The sequence below is a fragment of the Epinephelus moara genome, chromosome 20 (genome assembly GCF_006386435.1).
Source record: "Epinephelus moara isolate mb chromosome 20, YSFRI_EMoa_1.0, whole genome shotgun sequence".
Lineage (NCBI taxonomy): Eukaryota > Metazoa > Chordata > Actinopteri > Perciformes > Serranidae > Epinephelus > Epinephelus moara.
Genome location: NC_065525.1, coordinates 6,968,025 through 6,987,954, shown reverse-complemented (window position 1 = coordinate 6,987,954; position 19,930 = coordinate 6,968,025). Strand labels below are relative to the sequence as shown.

The following is a 19,930-nucleotide window of genomic DNA, read 5'->3' as shown; positions in this document are numbered from 1 at the left end:
CTTCGATACAAGCTTTGACACGGACTGAATGAATGAGGAAATGAAACAGCGTGTAAGAGGGAGGAGACAGAGAAAAACTCAGGGTTTATTGAAGAAAACCTGTCAGCGAGCAGGTTAGGTTCACAGAGTCTGTTACCATGGTGACTGACTCAGAGTTTCAGTTACCTCTCTTTCTGGAACAGATAACTCGGAGTTTCCCTCATCTCAGGGTTAACTTACTCTGAGTTTTCACATAACCACCGCTTTCTGGAATACCCCCCAGGAAGACCAATAACGGCAAATGATGGCAAAAATATTAAAGTTTTGTTAGCAGGGTCTCTACAGGCTTCATAATAGTAATCAAATAAACTGAACCTTTCCATCTCTGTTTGACCTGGTCAATTAAAAAACAGACAGGTCAGCTGTATGAAAACAGCGAGAAGCTGCCAGTGTAAAGCTGCACTCAGATCAAATTTAGCCCTGTGTGTACAAAAACTGCAGCCCTGCATTTGCATGAAATGAGTCCATCTGCAGGGAGCCTAAAAACAAGGCAGAGTCCTCCAACAAAAAAGTTTAAACAGGCTCAACTTTTGCTGTAACACTACTATATACACAATGTCCTCCAACAAGGCACTGCGTTGGCTAATCAAACACATCTTAGAGTACATTCCTGATAGATTACTTTGTAACTTGAATGACGCAGTTCTGCTGTTTACCTTGCAGCCACTGTGATGAAAGATAAAATGATGCCATGATAACTTTCCAGAATGTAAAAACCTTGTACACTATAGTACCAACCGCAGTGCATGTTCTGACGTCTGATACGCCTTGAAAACCATTCATCTGTTACCCAAACAGAGACCTATTTTTATTGTCTCACCTTTACCTTAACCCTTTACACTCTGCAAGGATGCCGGCCGACATTACTGTCTCTCAGAGGCTATGTTGGGCTGAATTTAAATCTGGAGTAAAGGTACAGGTATTATATGAAACTTGACAAGCTAATGAATGACTAGGTACCACCTACACTTGACAGGAAGGGGCTTAAAAAAAAGCTCCAAAGTTAACTAAATTTTGGCGAAGGAAAAACTGGCATGGTCTTTGTTCACAGGGGTCCCTTGACTTTTCACTGCAAGACCTTAGAGACCTCGGGTATTCAGAGGATGGATTGCTTTTATAGGTATACTGACGATAAGAGGGTTTCTCAGCACTTTTCAGAACAGAAGTGCTCGCCATCCAATTGCCAGAATGTGCAACATTTTGTGATACCAGATCAGAACGTGGATTTTTCTATGCTGTTCCTCAAGGCCATGTTGTCTTAATCTAGTATTTTGGAGGGATTTCTGACCTTTTTTTTTTTTTAAATCAATTTCTAAATGGTAAAACATGCTTATATTTAGCACCAAATCTGTGTAAAAATGGTATCAACCCAAAAACTGTCGCAACCATTCATGAGATATAACTGAGCATGGTACTACCCATCATATACTGTATTTGAATTGTAATGTTCTCAGCCTCTATACACTCTAAACTTTAAAGGTTTAAAGCAGATACATATTTATGAAAAGAAAAAGGCTGGGCTGGGCTGCATCTCAAATGAATCTTTTTTTGTTTCTAGCTTTGGTTTCCAGCTTTCAGATCATGTATACCATTTCTATGTGTCATATACTGTTGACCTGCTGTCTCCCTTGCCCCTTTTAAACTGCCTGTTCAAGGTGAGAAAAATCAGGCTGCTATGTCACCTCGCCGTGCTGTATATAAGGTATGATCACAGAATTTGGGGACATAAGAAGGGGTTAAATATGCTCCCACCAGCCAGCCCCCTGGGCCGTTTTTTGGTCAGAATCCCTACTTGAAAGCAGTGCAGCTGTTTAAGTAGAGCTCCACTTTGCTCAGTATAATGGTACCTGGAAGTTCTTGCATATCTTAAAGGCGTGGCTGTGAAGACTCCTCTCTGGCTCAGGAAGACTCCTCAGTGTCATCTGATTGTAGAGAAGAGCCTTTGCTTCAGGGAGGGGCTGCATGTGGAAACAAGAAAAATATAGCATCCAAATTATGTAAACAACCCCGACACAATCACCATCCCTCTTTCACCAGGAAGAAAACTGAAACACACACTGTGCTAATAGAGCAGCTCTCATCACTAGTTTTGTATTGACATGGCAGAAATGTGTCAGTTGAAATGACCGCTGACGTACCAGATTCTGGTCAATGACACAGAACATGAACGTGTCGTGCAGAATGATGTGAGCTGGATTTTTAGGACTGAAGGTGACGTGGGTGATGGGCGTGTCCCTCTCTAACCACAGAGAGTGCAGTCCTTGCTTCTGCAGCTTCCGACTCCACTCTGTGTATTCCTTCTGCACCAGAGAGTACTCATAGATCTGCAACACATACACACACACACACACACACACACACGACAGAAAACACGCACTGTAATGAGACCTGCAGTGTACGCAACTCAGTATTATCCTTGAGAAACTATGTTTGGTCATCTTTTACTGTGGTAAACAGAGCAGATGATTAGCAGTTTATTATAAGATAACAGAGTCAGAAAAAATCTGATGTTTACCTGCTGGTCAGCGTGGACCACAACCAGGTTGCTGGTTGTTGGGTGGATGGCTATGGCAGTCGGACAGGAGCTGTACACTGGAACTGTACAATGAAGCTGCAAAAATACAAAGGCATTAGGAGTACATTGTTCTTGCCTTGGCTACAATTCAAATTGTACCTATAGAGAAATAACATAGATGGAGCTCAAACTCACCTTTAGCTTGTGAAGGTTGTAGACATGTATCTCACAGTCTGTGTTTGCTGTAGCGAGCCATTTGCCATCCTGACTGGCAAACAGCAGGTGGACTGACTGTCTGGAGCCTGGACATCACACACAAACACTGGTCAGACACCGACAATAGAAAGCTGCAGGATGATAGGTTAAGTGGTGTGTGTGTGTGTGTGTGTGTGTGTGTGTGTGTGTGTGTGTGTGTGTGTGTGTGTGTGTGTGTGTGTGTATTTTTGGCTGAAACGCACCATGCAAGGCCAGCCCTGTAAACCCAAAAGTCTGTCTGTGAATGAGTGAGTGATGACATTAAATTACACCATTGGTTGGTGAGTGATGACACAAGTATTGGTGTTTTCCTATTGGCTGTTGCTCTTTGGAAATGCATAGTCGCTGACAGTCCTGTATTATTGTATTTCTCATTTTCCGTACTGGAATCTGTAATAAGCAAGCTAGTTAGCTGACTAGCTGACACATAAAACCTATTTCATTGACCCCAATATCACACATAAAAAAACAACTTAAGACTTTTATCAGAGTAGTAACAACTTTGTTCAGCTAATTTTCTGCAACCACTGAAATGTTAGCATAAAAGCATAGTGGGATTAGCAAGTTAACAAGCTAACTAGCCAGCTACTTGAGAAATGTGGTGTCAGATTTTCTGTAGAAATTTCAGGCCTGACAACCAGACAAGAGAATCTTGGCAGTGAGGTCATTAAAGTTTTAATGTTTCCTCCAAAATTCTTACCAACAGTGGGAAAATGAGAAGACTGAGGTGCTAGAATTAAATACCTGCAGTAGATGACTGCATTATCACATGTGGTGTATTGCAACTGACATTCAGAAGCTTTTGAGATTGTTAAAATTGCAACTGTGAGGGGACCCAAGTAGGTTCCTTGATGGACGCCATGTGCTTACAAAGTACTCTAATGACCTCTTTGCTTTTAGCTTACACAAAGCTCAACAAATCTTAAGTTAATTTTCTGCGTAGTGATGGATGAAATGGAAGTTTACAATGTTGGAATGGGTGTTACCACCGAGGACAAAGAGAGATGAGGAGGTTCCATCACCTTATCAACAACCCAAATTTATGGGCTGCACTGCAACAGCGGTCAATAGACATGTCATTTGAGACCATTTTATGCCACTGCTATAATGACAATAGCATAATTATGCAAGTATGCCCTTTCAAAGACAAGAATATTCAGACTGTTGAATCAGAATATGAAAAAAATATTAAAGAAAAAAAGAAAATAAGTATATTTCAAATAATAATAGTTGTTGGAGTAGCCCAGAAATACTCAGTTTTAAATCTTATACCTAATTTGGCCAATAAACCAAACCAAGTGATTCCTCTTGCCACTAATAGACAAGCTTAGCAAAGCTCCAGGAACACCGCAGTTACCTCCACAATCCAGCCTATGTGCCGCAGGCAGCTACCAAGGATGGACAGCCTGGGAGCTGGGTGGTTTGCTGGTGGATTTATGGAGTGGAAGACGAAGTTGTAGGGGGAAGAACTACAGGCAACAGAGTTTTTGGCTTGTTCCCAGAGGTTGGCAATGTAATGACTTTCAAGACTGTGCCTCTTTCACTCCAAAAGTGCAGCTGCAAGCTACTGGTAAGCTACACTGGTCAAACCCAAGTCATATAGTTGTCCGGAAAACCCTGATGTTTATTCTAACACCATGTTAGCTAAAATGTTGGTGACAGCATTATGTTAACAAACACACATGTAAACACTACAGGCAATGTCAAGGTCAGCAAAATGACTGAGGTCATGTCCATATATTGTATGATAAGTCAGTAACGTAATTATTGTGACCCCTTTACAAATTCAAAAAAATTATTTATTTTGACCGTGACCACCTACAACACTGAAAAAGGCAAATTACTACAATAAATAACTACTGTTGCAATGAACACTATACACAGGGACCAGGATCAATTGATAGCATAACAAAGTGACTCTACATACAATTAACTAATTTTTTCACCTCTAATCTTTCACCTCTGTCTCTGTGAAATGTGCTGCTGACAACGTATAAATGCAGATTGGACTCAGACTCACCTGATTTGGGTTTGAGGGTATGAAGGTATTTGCACTCTGACTGGTTGAGGGCAACAACAATGACTGAAGAATGACTAGAGGAAGCAAACAGTTTGGAGGAGTCGGAGGAGAAGCAGAGCTGGTGGGCTGAGCGAAGCTCCTTAGGTAGTTTGGACACCTAGAGGGAGGGAAAGAAATAAACTTAGTTTTATGTTTAGTTCAGGCTCTAAACACAGTTTAACTGTCTCTCTGTGAAGAACAAAGACCCCCAGGCAGTTTTCTAAAGCTAGAGATCTCATTTACATGCGACTCTGTTGATGTGTTAACATAAGAGTAGCGTAAGGGGCTGTACACATTCCTTGTCACATGACATGTGGTGCGCCCTGCCGTGGCACTCGGGAACTTGTGTGCACCGCGGCAGTGTTGCTCTGGCATTTGAGCCCACCTAATACGCGTCTACATTTAAAACAATAAATTTGAGGGCACAAAAAATGCAGTATGTGCATGGCCCCTAAGGGAGCAGCAGGGTCAGTGTTGATGAACTCACCTTGGTGATGCTGATGTTGATGTTGTCATTCTGTAATCTGTAAAGACGGAAGCTGGTGACAGTAGAGTACGCCAGCCAGCCTCCACATGGAGACAAAGCACTGCAGCAGATATGATCCTCTCCCTGCAGAAGTCAGCACACAGTCAGCTTTTTGTTTCAGTATCCTGTAAACTATATGGGCACAAAGCAGCCAAAGGCAGTGAGGTCAGGTTAAATATAATGTGGACCTCCTGGATGTCTGCAAATAATTTCTAAATTTTAACAAGGCTAGAAAAAAATGTTGGTGTGATACTGTAAGACAGCCCCATCACACCAAGAAAGTGTAAGAAAGTAGATGAGTAAAAAAGTAGATTAGTCTGTCGCTAAACAGGAAAGTGAACAGACAGACATTGCCCCCTTCAGTAGAGGGATGTAAAAACACCTCTCTAGTAACACTTTGCACAGAAAAAAAAGTCACTGAAGTCAGGGTCAGACATTTTAGGGGAAATAAACAAAATAAAAACACACTAAGTACACACCTTCCGCTTCAGCTGGATCAGTTTCTCTGGTTTTCTCTTCACAGGCAGACTGTCACCAGGCTTTCCTGTTATCATACACAGTATAAAAAACTATTATAATTCAACAGCCGTTCAATCAGATAAATACAAATGTTCACTATTGTTTTTCTTATTTATTAGGACCCCCTATGCATTATTATGGATACCTGTGTGTGGTGTGTGTGTGTGTGTGTGTGTGTGTGTGTGTGTGTGTGTGTGTATATACAGTGGTGTGAAAAAGTGTTTGCCCCCTTCCTGATTTCTTACTTTTTTGCATGTTTTCCACACTTAAATGTTTCAGATCATCAAACAAATTTAAACATTAGTCAAAGATAACACAAGTAAACACAAAATGCAGTTTTTAAATGAAGGGTTTTATTAATGAGGAAGAAAAAAATCCAAAGCTACATGGCCCTGTGTGAAAAAGTGTTTGCCCCCTAAACCTAATAACTGGTTGGGCCACCCTTAGCAGCAACTACTGCAATCAAGCGTTTGCGATAACTTGCAATGAGTCTTTTACAACGCTGTGGAGGAATTTTGGCCCACTCATCTTTGCAGAATTGTTGTAATTCAGCCACATTGGAGGGTTTTCGAGCATGAACCGCCTTTTTAAGGTCATGCCACAGCATCTCAATAGGATTCAGGTCAGGACTTTGACTAGGCCACTCCAAAGTCTTCATTTTGTTTTTCTTCAGCCATTCAGAGGTGGACTTGCTGGTGTGTTTTGGATCATTGTCCTGCTGTAGAACCCAAGTTCGCTTCAGCTTGAGGTCACGAACAGATGGCCGGACATTCTCCTTCAGGATTTTTTGGTAGACAGCAGAATTCATGCTTCCATTTATCACAGCAAGTCTTCCAGGTCCTGAAGCAGCAAAACAGCCCCAGACCATCACACTGCCACCACCATATTTTACTGTTGGTATGATGTTCTTTTTCTGAAATGCGGTGTTACTTTTACGCCAGATGTAATGGGACACAGACCTTCCAAAAAGTTCAACTTTTGTCTCGTCAGTCCACAGAATATTTTCCCAAAAGTCTTGGGGATCATCAAGATGTTTTCTGGCAAAAATGAGACGAGCCTTAATGTTCTTTTTGCTTAGCAGTGGTTTTCGTCTTGGAACTCTGCCATGCAGGCCATTTTTGCCCAGTCTCTTTCTTATGGTGGAGTCATGAACACTGACCTTAACTGAGGCAAGTGATGCCTGCAGTTCTTTAGATGTTGTTGTGGGGTCTTTTGTCACCTCTTGGATGAGTCGTCGCTGCGCTCTTGGGGTAATTTTGGTCGGCCGGCCACTCCTGGGAAAGTTCACCACTGTTCCGTGTTTTCGCCATTTGTGGATAATGGCTCTCACTGTGGTTCGCTGGAGTCCCAAAGCTTTAGAAATGGCTTTATAACCTTTTCCAGACTGATAGATTTCAATTACTTTTTTTCTCATTTGTTCCTGAATTTCTTTGGATCTCGGCATGATGTCTGTAGCTTTTGAGGATCTTTTGGTCTACTTCACTTTGTCAGGTAGGTCCTATTTAAGTGATTTCTAGATTGGGAACAGGTGTGCAGTAATCAGGCCTGGGTGTGGCTACAGAAATTGAACTCAGGTGTGATCAACCACAGTTATGTTTTAACAGGAGCTGGGGGGCAAACACTTTTTCACACAGGGCCATGTAGCTTTGGATTTTTTTCTTCCTCATTAATAAAACCCTTCATTTAAAAACTGCATTTTGTGTTTACTTGTGTTATCTTTGACTAATGTTTAAATTTGTTTGATGATCTGAAACATTTAAGTGTGGAAAACATGCAAAAAAGTAAGAAATCAGGAAGGGGGCAAACACTTTTTCACACCACTGTATGTGTGTGTGTGTGTGTGTGTGTGTGTTTCACTCACCATGTCCCTCACTCTCCCCAAGTCTCCACAGCTCTAAATGATCAGGGAACTGGAAGAGCAGCAGTCCTGCTTTCTTTGCACAGCAAACCAGACTTCTCTATAGGGGACAGACACGAAACAGTCACAATCTACATGGGCCTAAAGGTGCTCTCTTACACAGTGCATTTACAAAGTATTCAGACCCCTTCACTTTTTTCACATTGCCATGTTGCATCCTCATGCTAACATCGTTTAAATCCTTTTTTCCCCTAATCAGTCTTCACTCAATATCACAAAATGACAAAGCCAGTACAGCCATTACTTTGTTGAAGCACCGTTGGCAGAGATTACAGCCTCAAGACGTCTTGGGTGTGACATGACAGGCTCTGCACTTTGGATTTCAGGACTGTGTGCCATTCTTCTCTACATATCATCTCGAGGTTTGTTAGGTTGGATGGGGACAGGTGGTGGACAGACATTTTCATGTTTCTCCGGAGATATTCAATTGGGTTCACGTTTGATCTCTGGCTGAGCGACCAGAGGACATTCACAGACTTGTCCTTAAGCCACTCCTGTTACATAGACCCTAATATTACACCAATAATCAAAACAAAAATGCATCCTGTAAACACCTCCATCGGAACAGACCGGCCCAATTGGAAGGAATTTTAAATCAGGCTGAGAGGGCTGGTGTATACCTCTGATTATCAGTTCAGTATGAAAATATTAGTGCCTAAAAACTACATAAATGCTTAATCCAGTTGTTTCGCTCTGATCTGATTAAAAAAATTCTTTGAGTATGTTTGTTCCACACGGGGGTAACAGGTGATGCAGGGGGTGAGTGCTGTGATTAATAGCTGTTTTCTTTGATTTTGGAACAGCAGCCTTATGTTATGTTATGGGCTGCAATGTGAAGTTGCTGGACAGTCGTCTATCACTACCAGCAGCCTGCATGAAATGTTTAGGGAACATCAGTAATAGGGCTGTACCCAAATATTCGGATATTCGAATATTCGTTTCTATGGGTAGGTATTCGTTATGAAAATGTGGTATTCGATATTCGTTTTTTTATTTACTTTTTTTTTTTTATTATCATTATTATTATTATTTTTTTTTTTTTTTTTTTTTTTTACATATTTTTTTGGTGCTAAATGTAGTCTTTTTGTTGTTGGTAAATGTAGGTTATCAATAAAAATCAAAACTTTTAAATTGCATTGTTAAAAATGTGAAAATATAGTATAGCCTACCAACTGAGCTTGTGCGCACGGCACGCTTGAGCGCATCCGTCTGAGGCTGTGGATCAATGCCAAGTTTTACCACTTTATCACTATTCCCTCTAACTTGTAGCTGTTTTTTCGTTATCTTTTGAATTTAATATGAATTATGGAACCGTTTTTGTCAACGTTTGTTTCCCCCGTTTTGTACAATAAATTATTGTTTAAAGTTTCAACAAGTTTCTTTTGGAGTGTGTGACACAAGTGTGTATTGAAAACGACCGCCTCAACGCATCAGTACCTTCAGATGCCAGATGACAGTAACAGCCAATAATGTCAAAATATTATTTACAGACCGATTTAACAGACGATCACTGCTGCCCGACCCGCAGGTCCATTTGCGGGTCCCGCAGGTTACGGGTCGACCCGCGCATCACTACTCAGCTCAGTCTATAAATGCTGTACACAACAGTAGACATTATATTCTGTTCAGGCCGGCAGAACCAGCAGCGCATCGGCTCTACAGTGCACGGCACTGCTGATTAACCATTTTATTGCAGCACAGAGTGTCTGCCAGCAACCAATTACTTGCAGAGGCTTCCTACAAATTGTTTCAATGGTTCCAATTTAATCAGAAGACAAATTAAACAGGATGACTAGCCAATGTGAAAATCAAAAGAAAGCATAGAATAATATACTGAAGAAGACTGTTGTGCCATCACATTTTTTGTGGTTTGAGAGCAAAGATCCGGTCGCTGCTGTGCAAAACTCCGCAATACAATTAGGTTCGAAAAAACCCCGGAGGAGTGCTTCGCAAGGAGTCTTTGAAAGGAGCCGAGCGAGGAGTGCTTCGCAAGGAGTCTTTGAAAGGAGCCGAGCCTGGCGCAAAACCGGAGAGAGCAGGCAGCACGGCCGAATGTCCGAATGTTAAAAAATGGTATCCGGGACAGCCCTAATCAGTAAACTGTAGCATCTACTGAAAGTCTGCATGTGAGGTGTTTAGGGGACATTTGTAATTTGTAGTGACAGAAAATAACCCAGGTTACACTGTTACTTAATACTAAATTATATTAACAGGCCAAACCACCTCTTCTCCTTCTATACTTTATATATTGAATGAAAATACATTTTCTCATTTCAGTTAGAAAAACAAATTAGACGCTTCACAGCGAGCAGAACCACTTTGCGTAAATTAAAAATTTTATATTCTGATTAAATGCTTTGTGGCAAGTAAACATCCATCTTACCGGATCACTTTATTTAGCATCCAACTTAAGTTGGAATCGCTAATCAGGATGATTTCGGTCGGACTGAAGAAAGACTGCCCATGTAACCACAGCTATTGTATTGTCCTGTTGGAAGGTGAACCTTTGGCCCAGTCTGAGTTCCTGAGTGCTCTGGACCAGGTATTCATTACGGATATCTCTGTTCTTTGGTCTGTTCAGTTTTCCCTCATCCCTGACCAGTCCCCAGTTCCCTGCTGCTAAAAAAAACACTCAAACAGCGCAATGCTGCCACCACCATGCTTCACCATTGGGATGCTGTTTGGCAGGTGATGAGCGGTGCCTGGTTTCTTCTAGATATGACACTTAGAATTGAGGCCAAACAGTTCAGTGCTGGTTTCATCAGACCAGAGAATCTTGTTTCTCACAGTCTGAGACTCCTTGAAGTGATTTCCTGTGTCTTTCACTGAGTAGAGGCCTGTGTTTGGCCACACTGCCATAAAGCCCAGATCGGTGGAGTGCTGCAGTGATGGCTGTCCCTTTGGAAGTTTCTTTTATCGCTACAGAGAATCTCTGGAGCTCAACCAGAGTGACCACCTCTCTTACCAGGACCCCTTTCCCCAGCATGCTCAGTTTAGCCTGGAAGCTAGCTCTACAAAGACTCCTGTTTATTCCCAAGTTCTTATGATCAAGAGAAATGGGATGCAAAATTCAAAAATCCTGTCTTCACTTTTTCATTGTAGAGTGGAGTCTGGTAAGTAAACAGTTAATTTAAACCATTCGAGCATAAGGCTGCAACATAACAAAATGTGGTCTGAATACATTCTGAATGCAGTGAATGTTCATTCATGTCAACCTATTTCATATGTATCTGCTTATTGGCTAATACATAAAAACATGACACACAAAAATGTTAAGTCCTCTTCTTAACATTGCTGTCAAATTTGTGAGAGGTGGTGAGAGAGTTTTTTTGACTAAAAATATGTACTCACATGTGGGAAAGCTATTTTGCGTAGTGCTGACTCCTGGGTGTTCTTCTCCACCTTGTCCAACAGGGGTCGCACTACCAGCTGGGTGTCCATTCCTGACAGGATTACAAGCATAAAAACATTCTTAACTTCTTGCCATATAACAAGTTCATATTAAGGGGGGAATACATTTTTAGACTGTATACTTCATTGCACAGTAAATGTCCCCATCTTTCAGACACTAACACATACAGGGTGTCTAAATTAATTCCAGAAATAAAGACTTTTACGCATCTTAACCCTGAGGCAGACATGAAGGTCTGTATCAGACTGAATGGCAATCCCCCAGCAGTTGTCAAAATATGATGTGCACTCTGGTACCTTCTTTATATTCAAAGTACACTAGTTAATCATCTAAACATTTAAATATGTAGCTCAAAAGTTGTTTTTTTCCTGTCCAGATTGATTGTGAATTGTGATGTTAGAAAACCCCTCAACAAGTCAGGCAGTCTTTTTTTTCTTGTCAGTGTGCAGTGTACTTCTGTATTATGTATACTTGTATATACTTATTCACCATATATTGCACATAACTGCACATTTTTAAGTTTACTCTTATGTAACATAGTAATTTATACAGCGTAATGTAGCACAGTGGACATATTTGTATATTTTTCACACTTACAGACTCAGCATAGTGAACATATCTTATTCTTAATATCTTAAGTACTAGTGTTAAACATTGTAGTATAATGCACGATTTTTTGATTTTCCATTTTATTTTGTTACTTTGTATTTATGTACTTCTATTTCTCACTCTTATTCTTACTTCTTATAATTCTCTATCCTTTACAGCGGAGCAACTGTAACGAATCACAATATCTCCTCAGGGATCGATAAAGTATTGCTGACTGATTCTGTGGACACTATAGTCTCCTGATTTAGCTGTAAAGTGAGTGCTCCTCGCTTTCACGCTGTTCTCCGGTACAGGCAGCTGCGGACGCAAACTCAGAGTGAGTTCGAGTGAGCTGGAGGGAGCTGCTCAGAGGTAGAGAGGCTTCTGGGTTTCTAGATAACATTATCCTCTATCTATCTTCAGCATTGAAATGATGAACACATTAATGCATCAATAACTAGAAAAGCACTCGGAGAGCGCAGACCTCCGCCAAGCAGCTCGGATTTCCTGCCATTTTATTATTTTTATCCACTTCATTTCAACCAATGACCACCAAAATTTTACCATCTGTTCCTTGTCCCATTATCAACCTTTCCTGGAAATTTCATCAAAATCCGTTCAGAACTTTTTGAGTAATTTTGCAGACAAACAAACAGACAAACAGACCAATGCCAGCAAAAGCATAACCTCCTTGGCGGAGGTAATAATAATTATAATTCAATAATATACATTATTATAAAAGGGGCAATTGAATATGGATTACTTTTACTTTTTGGTACTTAAATGATATTTTGATGGTAATTCTTTTGTATTTGTACTTGAATAATATTTTTGCATGCAGGACTTTTACTTGTAACAGAGTATTTCTACACTGTTACTAAAGTAAAAGATCTGAGTATTTCTTCTCCCTCTGTGTGTTGGTTTATTGGAATATTAAAAGGGTTTTCTTTCATTTACACAAGTTTCAGACAAGTTAATGTAGTGTAGTGTGCGCACTGTTCATAGAATAAACACAAGCAGCAGATTTAACACTGACCTCCAGAAACCACAGCAGTTTCGGTGTGGGCGAGCGCCCTCACATCATGAGAGTGGTTTTTAAAGGTCCTAGTTCGGACCCATTCCTTATCCTGCTGGTCAACAGTAGAGGAGATGAACTGAAACTGGACAACCGTGCCCTCTGATGTCCCAGCTACCAGACTGCTCTCATCCTGTTAAAATATTTAGAAAGTTTCACAGATTCCGTAGGGATGTGTACCTAAAACTGCCTCCAGCCTAGAGGCTGTGTAATGTGTCCTAATTCTTGCCGCTTACCTGTGAGACAGCCAGAGCCAGAACGTCCCACTTAGTGATCAAGTGAGTTCTGACCAGAGTTCCTGTGAGTCCATCCCAGATCTGGACCTTTCCTGCAGAGTCACCGCTGATGATGGTGTGGTCCGACAGGAAGGAAATGCTCCAAACGACAACTTCTTTGTTCCTAGATGCTCCAACACCTCTCTCCACCAGCAGTCTATGTGTGGCGTGGCCTGAAGTCCGCAAAACCAAACAGAGACTGAGAGGTTATAATCACATTATTAGGGAATATTAAAGGAATACATGAAGTTTTGGAGTTGAAGGGTAACTTATTTTCAGCCTGAACCCTATTTTCCCATGTTTGTGCGTCTTAGTGAGTTAACCAAACAACCCTTTTTGAGACTGGTCCAGATTGGAGAGACTGCTGCAGTCAGTAGCAGCCAAACAGGCAGCAATGTAATCTCTACAGGAAATTTATCGCTGTGTTACTTAAAGTGTTTCTTTGCCACTGAAGGGCTCAGATTGTTATTTAAAGTGTCTGATAGCATTATGGAAAGGATCCCTACAGAGACAGACCTTTTTGTTAAAGAGTAAAATACTTTTAGTTTAATCAAAAAACAAACCCAAATTCACCATCACTGAACACACCAGATATCATTTAAATAAACAGTTATTTTATTATCGGTAAACAGACTTTACTCAAAGTCGACAGAGGCAAGATAAAACTCAGAATGGCTGTCTTGGTTAATCTTCCCACTGTTTCAACAATAATCAACTCTGGTTTGGTGGAAATAAATGTTAAATTCACCCAGTTAGATATGAAAATATTCTGCTCTATACACGCTAAAATTACTGTTTATTTGAATGGAGTCTGGTATGCTCTGCGATGGTGATTTTGGGTCTGTTTTGGTTAAACTAAAAGGATCTTACTCTAACACAAAGGTCTATCTCTGTAGGAATCCCTTTCCTAAGTTGTCCAACAGTTAGAATAACCATCTGAGCCTGTCAGTGGCAAAGAAACACTTTTAGTGGACATACATTGACAGTGTTTGAGTGCCCACAGGGATTACACTGCAGCCCATTGTGCTGCTGCCAGCTGCAGCAGTCTCCCTCAATACTGGGCCAATTTTAATGAAATGTGGCTCCCATTAGTCACACAGGCACACGAACATGGGACAATAGGGTCCAGGTTGGAAAATACAGAAGTTGTCCTTTAGCATACACAAAACTCAGCTTCTGATGTTCCATTTAAATATTTGAACTGATGGTGGATTCTATGCTAAAAACTTTAAGATATATCTGCTTACCTGTCTCAGCATCAAAGATTCTGATCATGTCCATCATGCCAGCAGCAATCATTGTATCAGAGGGATGCCAGGACAGAGATAAAATACGACCTAGACGATCACACAAAACATTATGAATCACTAAATGTTACTAAGTCACAGGCAGGTTCCAAAACTCCCCATACACAGCTTGTTCTCTTACCTTTCTGTCTGTCAAGGTTTCTTTGAAACTGAATCCTCTCCTTCAGGACTTCAAACATCTTCACTGTTCCGTCCTCACAACCCACCTAACAAGAAAAACATCCATTCAATTAATAATCAAAGCTGAAAGCTAGATAAGGCTCGTCACATCAGAAACATTAGCCTAGGCCGAAGAAAGGGTAGACTAGATCTAATATTCACAAGGTCTTGACTGACCGCTAGCAGTGTTCCCTGGCTGTTGCTACTGATGGTCCAGATTGGTCCTCCATAGGCCTCCACTGTGTACCTGGGCCTCAGGTTCTCCAGGTCATATTCTGTGATCTCTCCATTCAAACCAGCGCTGAACAGACGCTGGCCCACCCAACACAGAGCCTCAACTGCTCTGCCGTCCTGTCCCGGGATGACCTGCGCATCAAAATCAAAACAGGTCTGGAGGTTAGCCCTGCACATCTTACCTACAGTTCCTAGTATTTCCCCTCTAGCCCCATACCCAGCTCTTGTAGGAAGAAGACACAGTTATGCAAAACTGAGAAATTGAGCAGTTTAGTGTTTCTTCGCGGGCTTCATCAACAAAAAGTGCATACAAGCAAGAATGTGACTTGAGATTTTAGCACTAAGGCTCACTCTCTAATACGGCATACATGCACACACTACAACAGCTATTTGTAATGTTTACAACTTTCAATGGCATAGCTTTCTTTAACTAATAACTAATAACAAATAACAGAATGAAGACACCAAACACAAGGAACTTCACAGAACAAAGTGTTGCTCAGTTGTTATAGACAGCCAAATGAAGTGGATCATGTGAGTGAGAAGGTTATCTGAGTTGTTAAGTTACCTTTTCCTGGAAGTAGTTGTCAGTGAAGTTGAAGATCTCCAGAGCTCCATCAGCCCGGGCCACAGCGAGCCGCTCGGTGCGGCTGTTAAACGCCATGGCTCTGATAGCAGCGGGCATGTAGTCGAAGAAGCGAACACGGTGCACCTTGAACTCACCCATTTTTACTATTAAGAAAAACAGAAACAGACATAATATTAAAGCTGGGCAGGCGGCAGCTTAACACCTCCTGTAAAGCTGCTGTCCGCTGGCAAAATCCTAACCCTCACAGGTTAGACACACCGAAGACAAACTATCAGTTCACTGAAGTTCAGCAGTGTTTAAAATCATTATTAAACATCGTTTACCCGCTGTTTTGCCTCCCAGTCAGTAAACTTTCTTTGCTATTAACTCAACACGCTGGAAAACATCAGGAGCCACGTTGAGAACCTTTGAACCGGTAGTGAATCACCCAAACATGCTGCAGAAACGGAAGTACGTCAACACACTGACAAGACGCACAGCTGGCGGGAAATGCCACCGGAGTATGAACACAGACTGAACGGTGTGTTTGGATCGGTTTGGATGCGTTTAATGTAAATGAGTTCATAACTTATCGGTCTTTTTCAGTGTTTAAGTGCTTTTTTAATGTTACAGGACGGACACCATTATCTGACAGCACAATGGTTCAAATAGTTGTAAGGTAAGCTGGTACATTTGTATTTATCACTATTTAAAGGCTGGCTGCTTGATGTTCATAACGTCAGGGAGACTAACGTTACCCAGTATCATTAGGTAAGTTATGAGAGAACAGCACAGTGAATAAAATACTAAGATAGTAAACACAAATTAAATGAAAGGAGCAAAACGCTGTATTTTGAAGAGCAGAATAGCCAAGTGAAAATGGATACAAGGTAAACTGAAAAGTAGCTCGTGGTGCATGGTAAAACTTTTAAAAGGGAACACCACCTGGATTCAGAATTCCAATGTTATTTCCATGGCCTAGGGAAGTTCAATGAATATAAGTGAACATGAGCTGCTCTCTGTCAAAGCCAGGAACCAGAGAAGTGTCAAACTTGTGATGTCATAGGGTATAAAGTCTGCAGCTGCTCCATAGACAATAACTGGGAGGCTGATTTTGTGGACCCACACACTGTTTGTTTTCTTTTCTATGCCACAGAAAATGCACCCAAATACTCAGAACATTCCCCTGGGTGCTCTCCTCTAGAATATCTTTCACCACTGATAGTCTATGGAGCAGCTCCAGACTTTGTACCCCAAGACATCACATATTTGAGTTTTAGCACTCTAGTTTTTGGATTAAGGTCTTTTGGATCTTAGACCATAGGAATAACACATATGTAACATTTAATCAGTAGTAGTAATTGTAGATATCCACAATTGCTTTTTGACCTGATATAATGAACCAACAATCCACAATGTAACTCTGACTAGATGCATTTCTAATTAAAGACATCTACAATTCATTTCTCACCAGTCAAAATGTTAATTCTTGATGTCAACAATTATTTTGTTACTAGGGGTAATGTTTATTGTTAGATATCTGGAGCTTAGTTATAACTAGTTAACTTTAACCACTGACTTCTGTTCAGACTCAATTACACATATCTATAATTCAGTTTTGACATGTTGAAATTCCAAGATGACATATAATCATAATGTAATTTTGACAAGCCTCTCTGTTGATGCTATGTGCATAAATAAGATTGATAGCCTAAATAAATAAAGATTTAAATCATTTTCCAGTACTTCATTCATTTGAAAGGCCATGGAAAACGACTTTTTAACTCAGAACTTTTAGTTGTTCTAAACTACAGTGGATTTAGGCCTACTTAATACTTTATAATCATGTTATAGTTTTGTGTCCTGTGCTGCAAACCTTTAAACAGTGCTATGTGCAAAAACATTAATGTACAGCCCTGCTATTTATTGTATAGAATTTTTATTTACTTGTTGTGCAGTCGTATATTTTCAAACAGGGAAAAAAATCTTAGTCTTTGCATTTAAATTTGATCACAGTCGGTTTTTGTAAAGGCGCTTGTGACATCTGACATGTGGCTTTGACTTGCAACTGAAAACATGTAGCCCATTTCATAGAAAATACAGATATATATATCGTGTATAGCCAGTCAGCCTATAAATTTTGTGATATTAATCAGTCAAATGAGTTGTTACATATCGGCATATTGAATATCGGAAAAAATCCAATATCGTGCATCCCTAAGTTTTACTATTGACTTCTATTCAAACTCAATTACAGATTATTCCATTTTGACGTGTTGTAATTCCAAGTCAGCATGTCCATAATGTAATTTTGACTAGTTGCAATTCTAAATATTGATATTAATAAGTCTTACTACTCTAACTAGTGGCAATGTTCATTGTAGATATCTACAATTGCACTTACATTATATATCTCATAAAGGAAATTCTACCTTAAATAAAATTTTGACTAGTTAAAATGAAATTGTTTAAATGTCAGCTTGGCATTGTAACTAGTAAGAATGTAATTTCAGATATCTGAAATACAATTAAAACTTGTACAAATTATATAAGTGCTACAAACAATCGTATATGAGATCTTTTTTATTTTGTCAGAATTTAATTTTTGATCACAAAAAAAGGAATTTTCTCTAAATGTCATTGTGGATATCTTCAATAACGTACGTACATATCCGAATAAATATGGTAATTTAAAAGTCAGTCAATGGCTATGTGGTACTTTATGACATATCCAAAATGGTTTGTTGATATGTCGGGCATCTCAAAAATGCAATTGTACTGTCTGCTGTCACCACTAGAAGCGGTATACATTTTAAAAGCTAATGTTTGAGAGCAGTTCAGTGTGACAGTCATATAGAGCACAGGGGGTGATGGGACAGACCTTCACCCCTCTCTCCTACAGTTTGTTCTGGTAATATTGTGGAATTTTACAATAAAGTCTCTCCAGGTGTCTTTAATTGATGTTGCTGTGTTTGTGTATCTGCTCCTGCAGAGGCAGTGTGGACGGCAGCAGTCCTCCAGAATGGCTGCTGGTGGAGCTGCAGGGAGAGATGGTTTCCAGACACAACTCTGGTCTGGCAGGAAATGTGATGGGAGACCTGCTCTACACCAAAGAGGTAAACAAAGGACCAAAGAGCACACTTGTGCTCTTCAAATACAAACTGAGTTTTGTATTATTATTTTTTTAATTTATATATTATGGACAGTTTTCATTATTTTCTTACATGTCATTAATCAAGAAAATAATCGTCAGCCTAACGGATATTGAAAATAATCCTTAGCTGTAGCCCCACTTGTTGCGGTCTTCCTTTGATCGCCAACTCTTCTCATAAAGGCTCAATAAGTAACTGTTTTTGCCGCCTCATGGCACAGAATGTGTATATCTGTAAATGTTTGGTTGAGCTGCTGCTCAGTATTTAATAGATCAATGAGTGTTTAAAACCTTGCTGTTCAACCATTTAAAATTCCATCACCCTTCGTATCAAGACACTTTTTTTTAGGGAGAAAAATTCTACTCATGTAGCATTAGCTCTAAATGTTTATCAGTGCAGTGGGAAAAAGTTCTCAATGTCTTCATGACTCAGTCAGTCTGTTCCCTGTCATCCCTCAGTCTCATTTTAATCAGCTGTCTTTCTTTCTCCCTCCACCAGGGGGTGCCAGTGCTTATTGTAGGACATCATATCCTGTATGGGAAGCAGGTCAAACTGGAGAAACCCTTCGCTGTCCTCACCAAGCATTCCAGCCATCTGCAGGATAGCCTGGCCAGCCATGACAACGACAATAACAGCGATGATGTCACGCAGGTACCTATGGAAACAAACCAGCAAGGACCCACCTCTTACTCTGTGTCTGCGCTCATCAAACGGAAGCTGATCTTTAAGACTCGCCCCAAACCCATCATCACTAATGTACCTAAGAAGGTGTAACGTGACGGTGTTTCTTCACTGGGTCAGAGGTGTGTGTGTGACTGAACCATGTGATCTGTGTCGGACTGTTGATACTACACCTCCTATTGATCAATACTGCAGACGGTTAAACCGAACTGATTTCAGCAAGAGACTTAAATGAGGCTCCTTGCAAGTGTGAATGAATGTTACTGTATTGATTTCCTGAGAGTCATAGAAAACATTTGAAGCCCCATGTGGGTCGGAATGCCGTTTCAAATGGTTTTGTACATTGACGAGAATCACACCATGGATTGAATACTAAATAATTTTCTGTAAAAGAACAACAAAATAAATAAATAAATTAAAGAATATTGGAAATCAGCAGCTTCAATCCATATGTATCCACAGAAGGGACACACAGAAAACATTTCATTATCATTGTGACGAAAATAAGTTCAGTCGTTTGATTCAAGCGCCAGCGGTGCGTTTCTATTTTCTGTCTGTGGTGGCTCCATCTTGGTTTTGATAAACTTCCTGCCAAATGCCACGGACTGAGGCCACTGCTGACCTCACCAGGAAAAAAAAAAACCTCAG

At 40.4% G+C, this 19,930-nt stretch overlaps 2 protein-coding genes across 2 annotated transcripts in view; one reads left to right on the top strand and one right to left on the bottom strand.

Moving 5' to 3' along the window:
* The window catches only part of utp4 (UTP4 small subunit processome component), a 17,061-nt gene extending 1,152 nt beyond the window's left edge, over positions 1-15,909 (bottom strand). Inside the window, exons 1-16 of the mRNA XM_050073399.1 lie at positions 15,794-15,909; positions 15,450-15,613; positions 14,825-15,013; positions 14,610-14,694; positions 14,429-14,518; positions 13,143-13,354; positions 12,868-13,039; positions 11,183-11,274; positions 7,775-7,871; positions 5,874-5,938; positions 5,356-5,478; positions 4,830-4,986; positions 2,750-2,856; positions 2,555-2,650; positions 2,178-2,363; positions 1,887-1,997 (exon numbers count right to left, since the gene is read on the bottom strand). Of these exons, the coding sequence (XP_049929356.1) occupies positions 1,887-1,997; positions 2,178-2,363; positions 2,555-2,650; positions 2,750-2,856; positions 4,830-4,986; positions 5,356-5,478; positions 5,874-5,938; positions 7,775-7,871; positions 11,183-11,274; positions 12,868-13,039; positions 13,143-13,354; positions 14,429-14,518; positions 14,610-14,694; positions 14,825-15,013; positions 15,450-15,608 (1,941 nt within the window). The 5' untranslated portion in view covers positions 15,609-15,613; positions 15,794-15,909. The remainder of the gene's footprint in view (positions 1-1,886; positions 1,998-2,177; positions 2,364-2,554; positions 2,651-2,749; positions 2,857-4,829; positions 4,987-5,355; positions 5,479-5,873; positions 5,939-7,774; positions 7,872-11,182; positions 11,275-12,867; positions 13,040-13,142; positions 13,355-14,428; positions 14,519-14,609; positions 14,695-14,824; positions 15,014-15,449; positions 15,614-15,793) is intronic.
* Positions 15,910-15,936: 27 nt separating this feature from the next.
* On the top strand, positions 15,937-19,714 carry chtf8 (CTF8, chromosome transmission fidelity factor 8 homolog (S. cerevisiae)). Its single transcript, XM_050073401.1, has 4 exons — positions 15,937-15,990; positions 16,083-16,128; positions 18,442-18,565; positions 19,100-19,714. Exons 1-4 carry the CDS (start codon positions 15,960-15,962, stop codon positions 19,373-19,375), a joined length of 477 nt encoding a protein of 158 aa, XP_049929358.1. The 5' UTR covers positions 15,937-15,959; the 3' UTR covers positions 19,376-19,714.
* Positions 19,715-19,930: the final 216 nt, after the last annotated feature.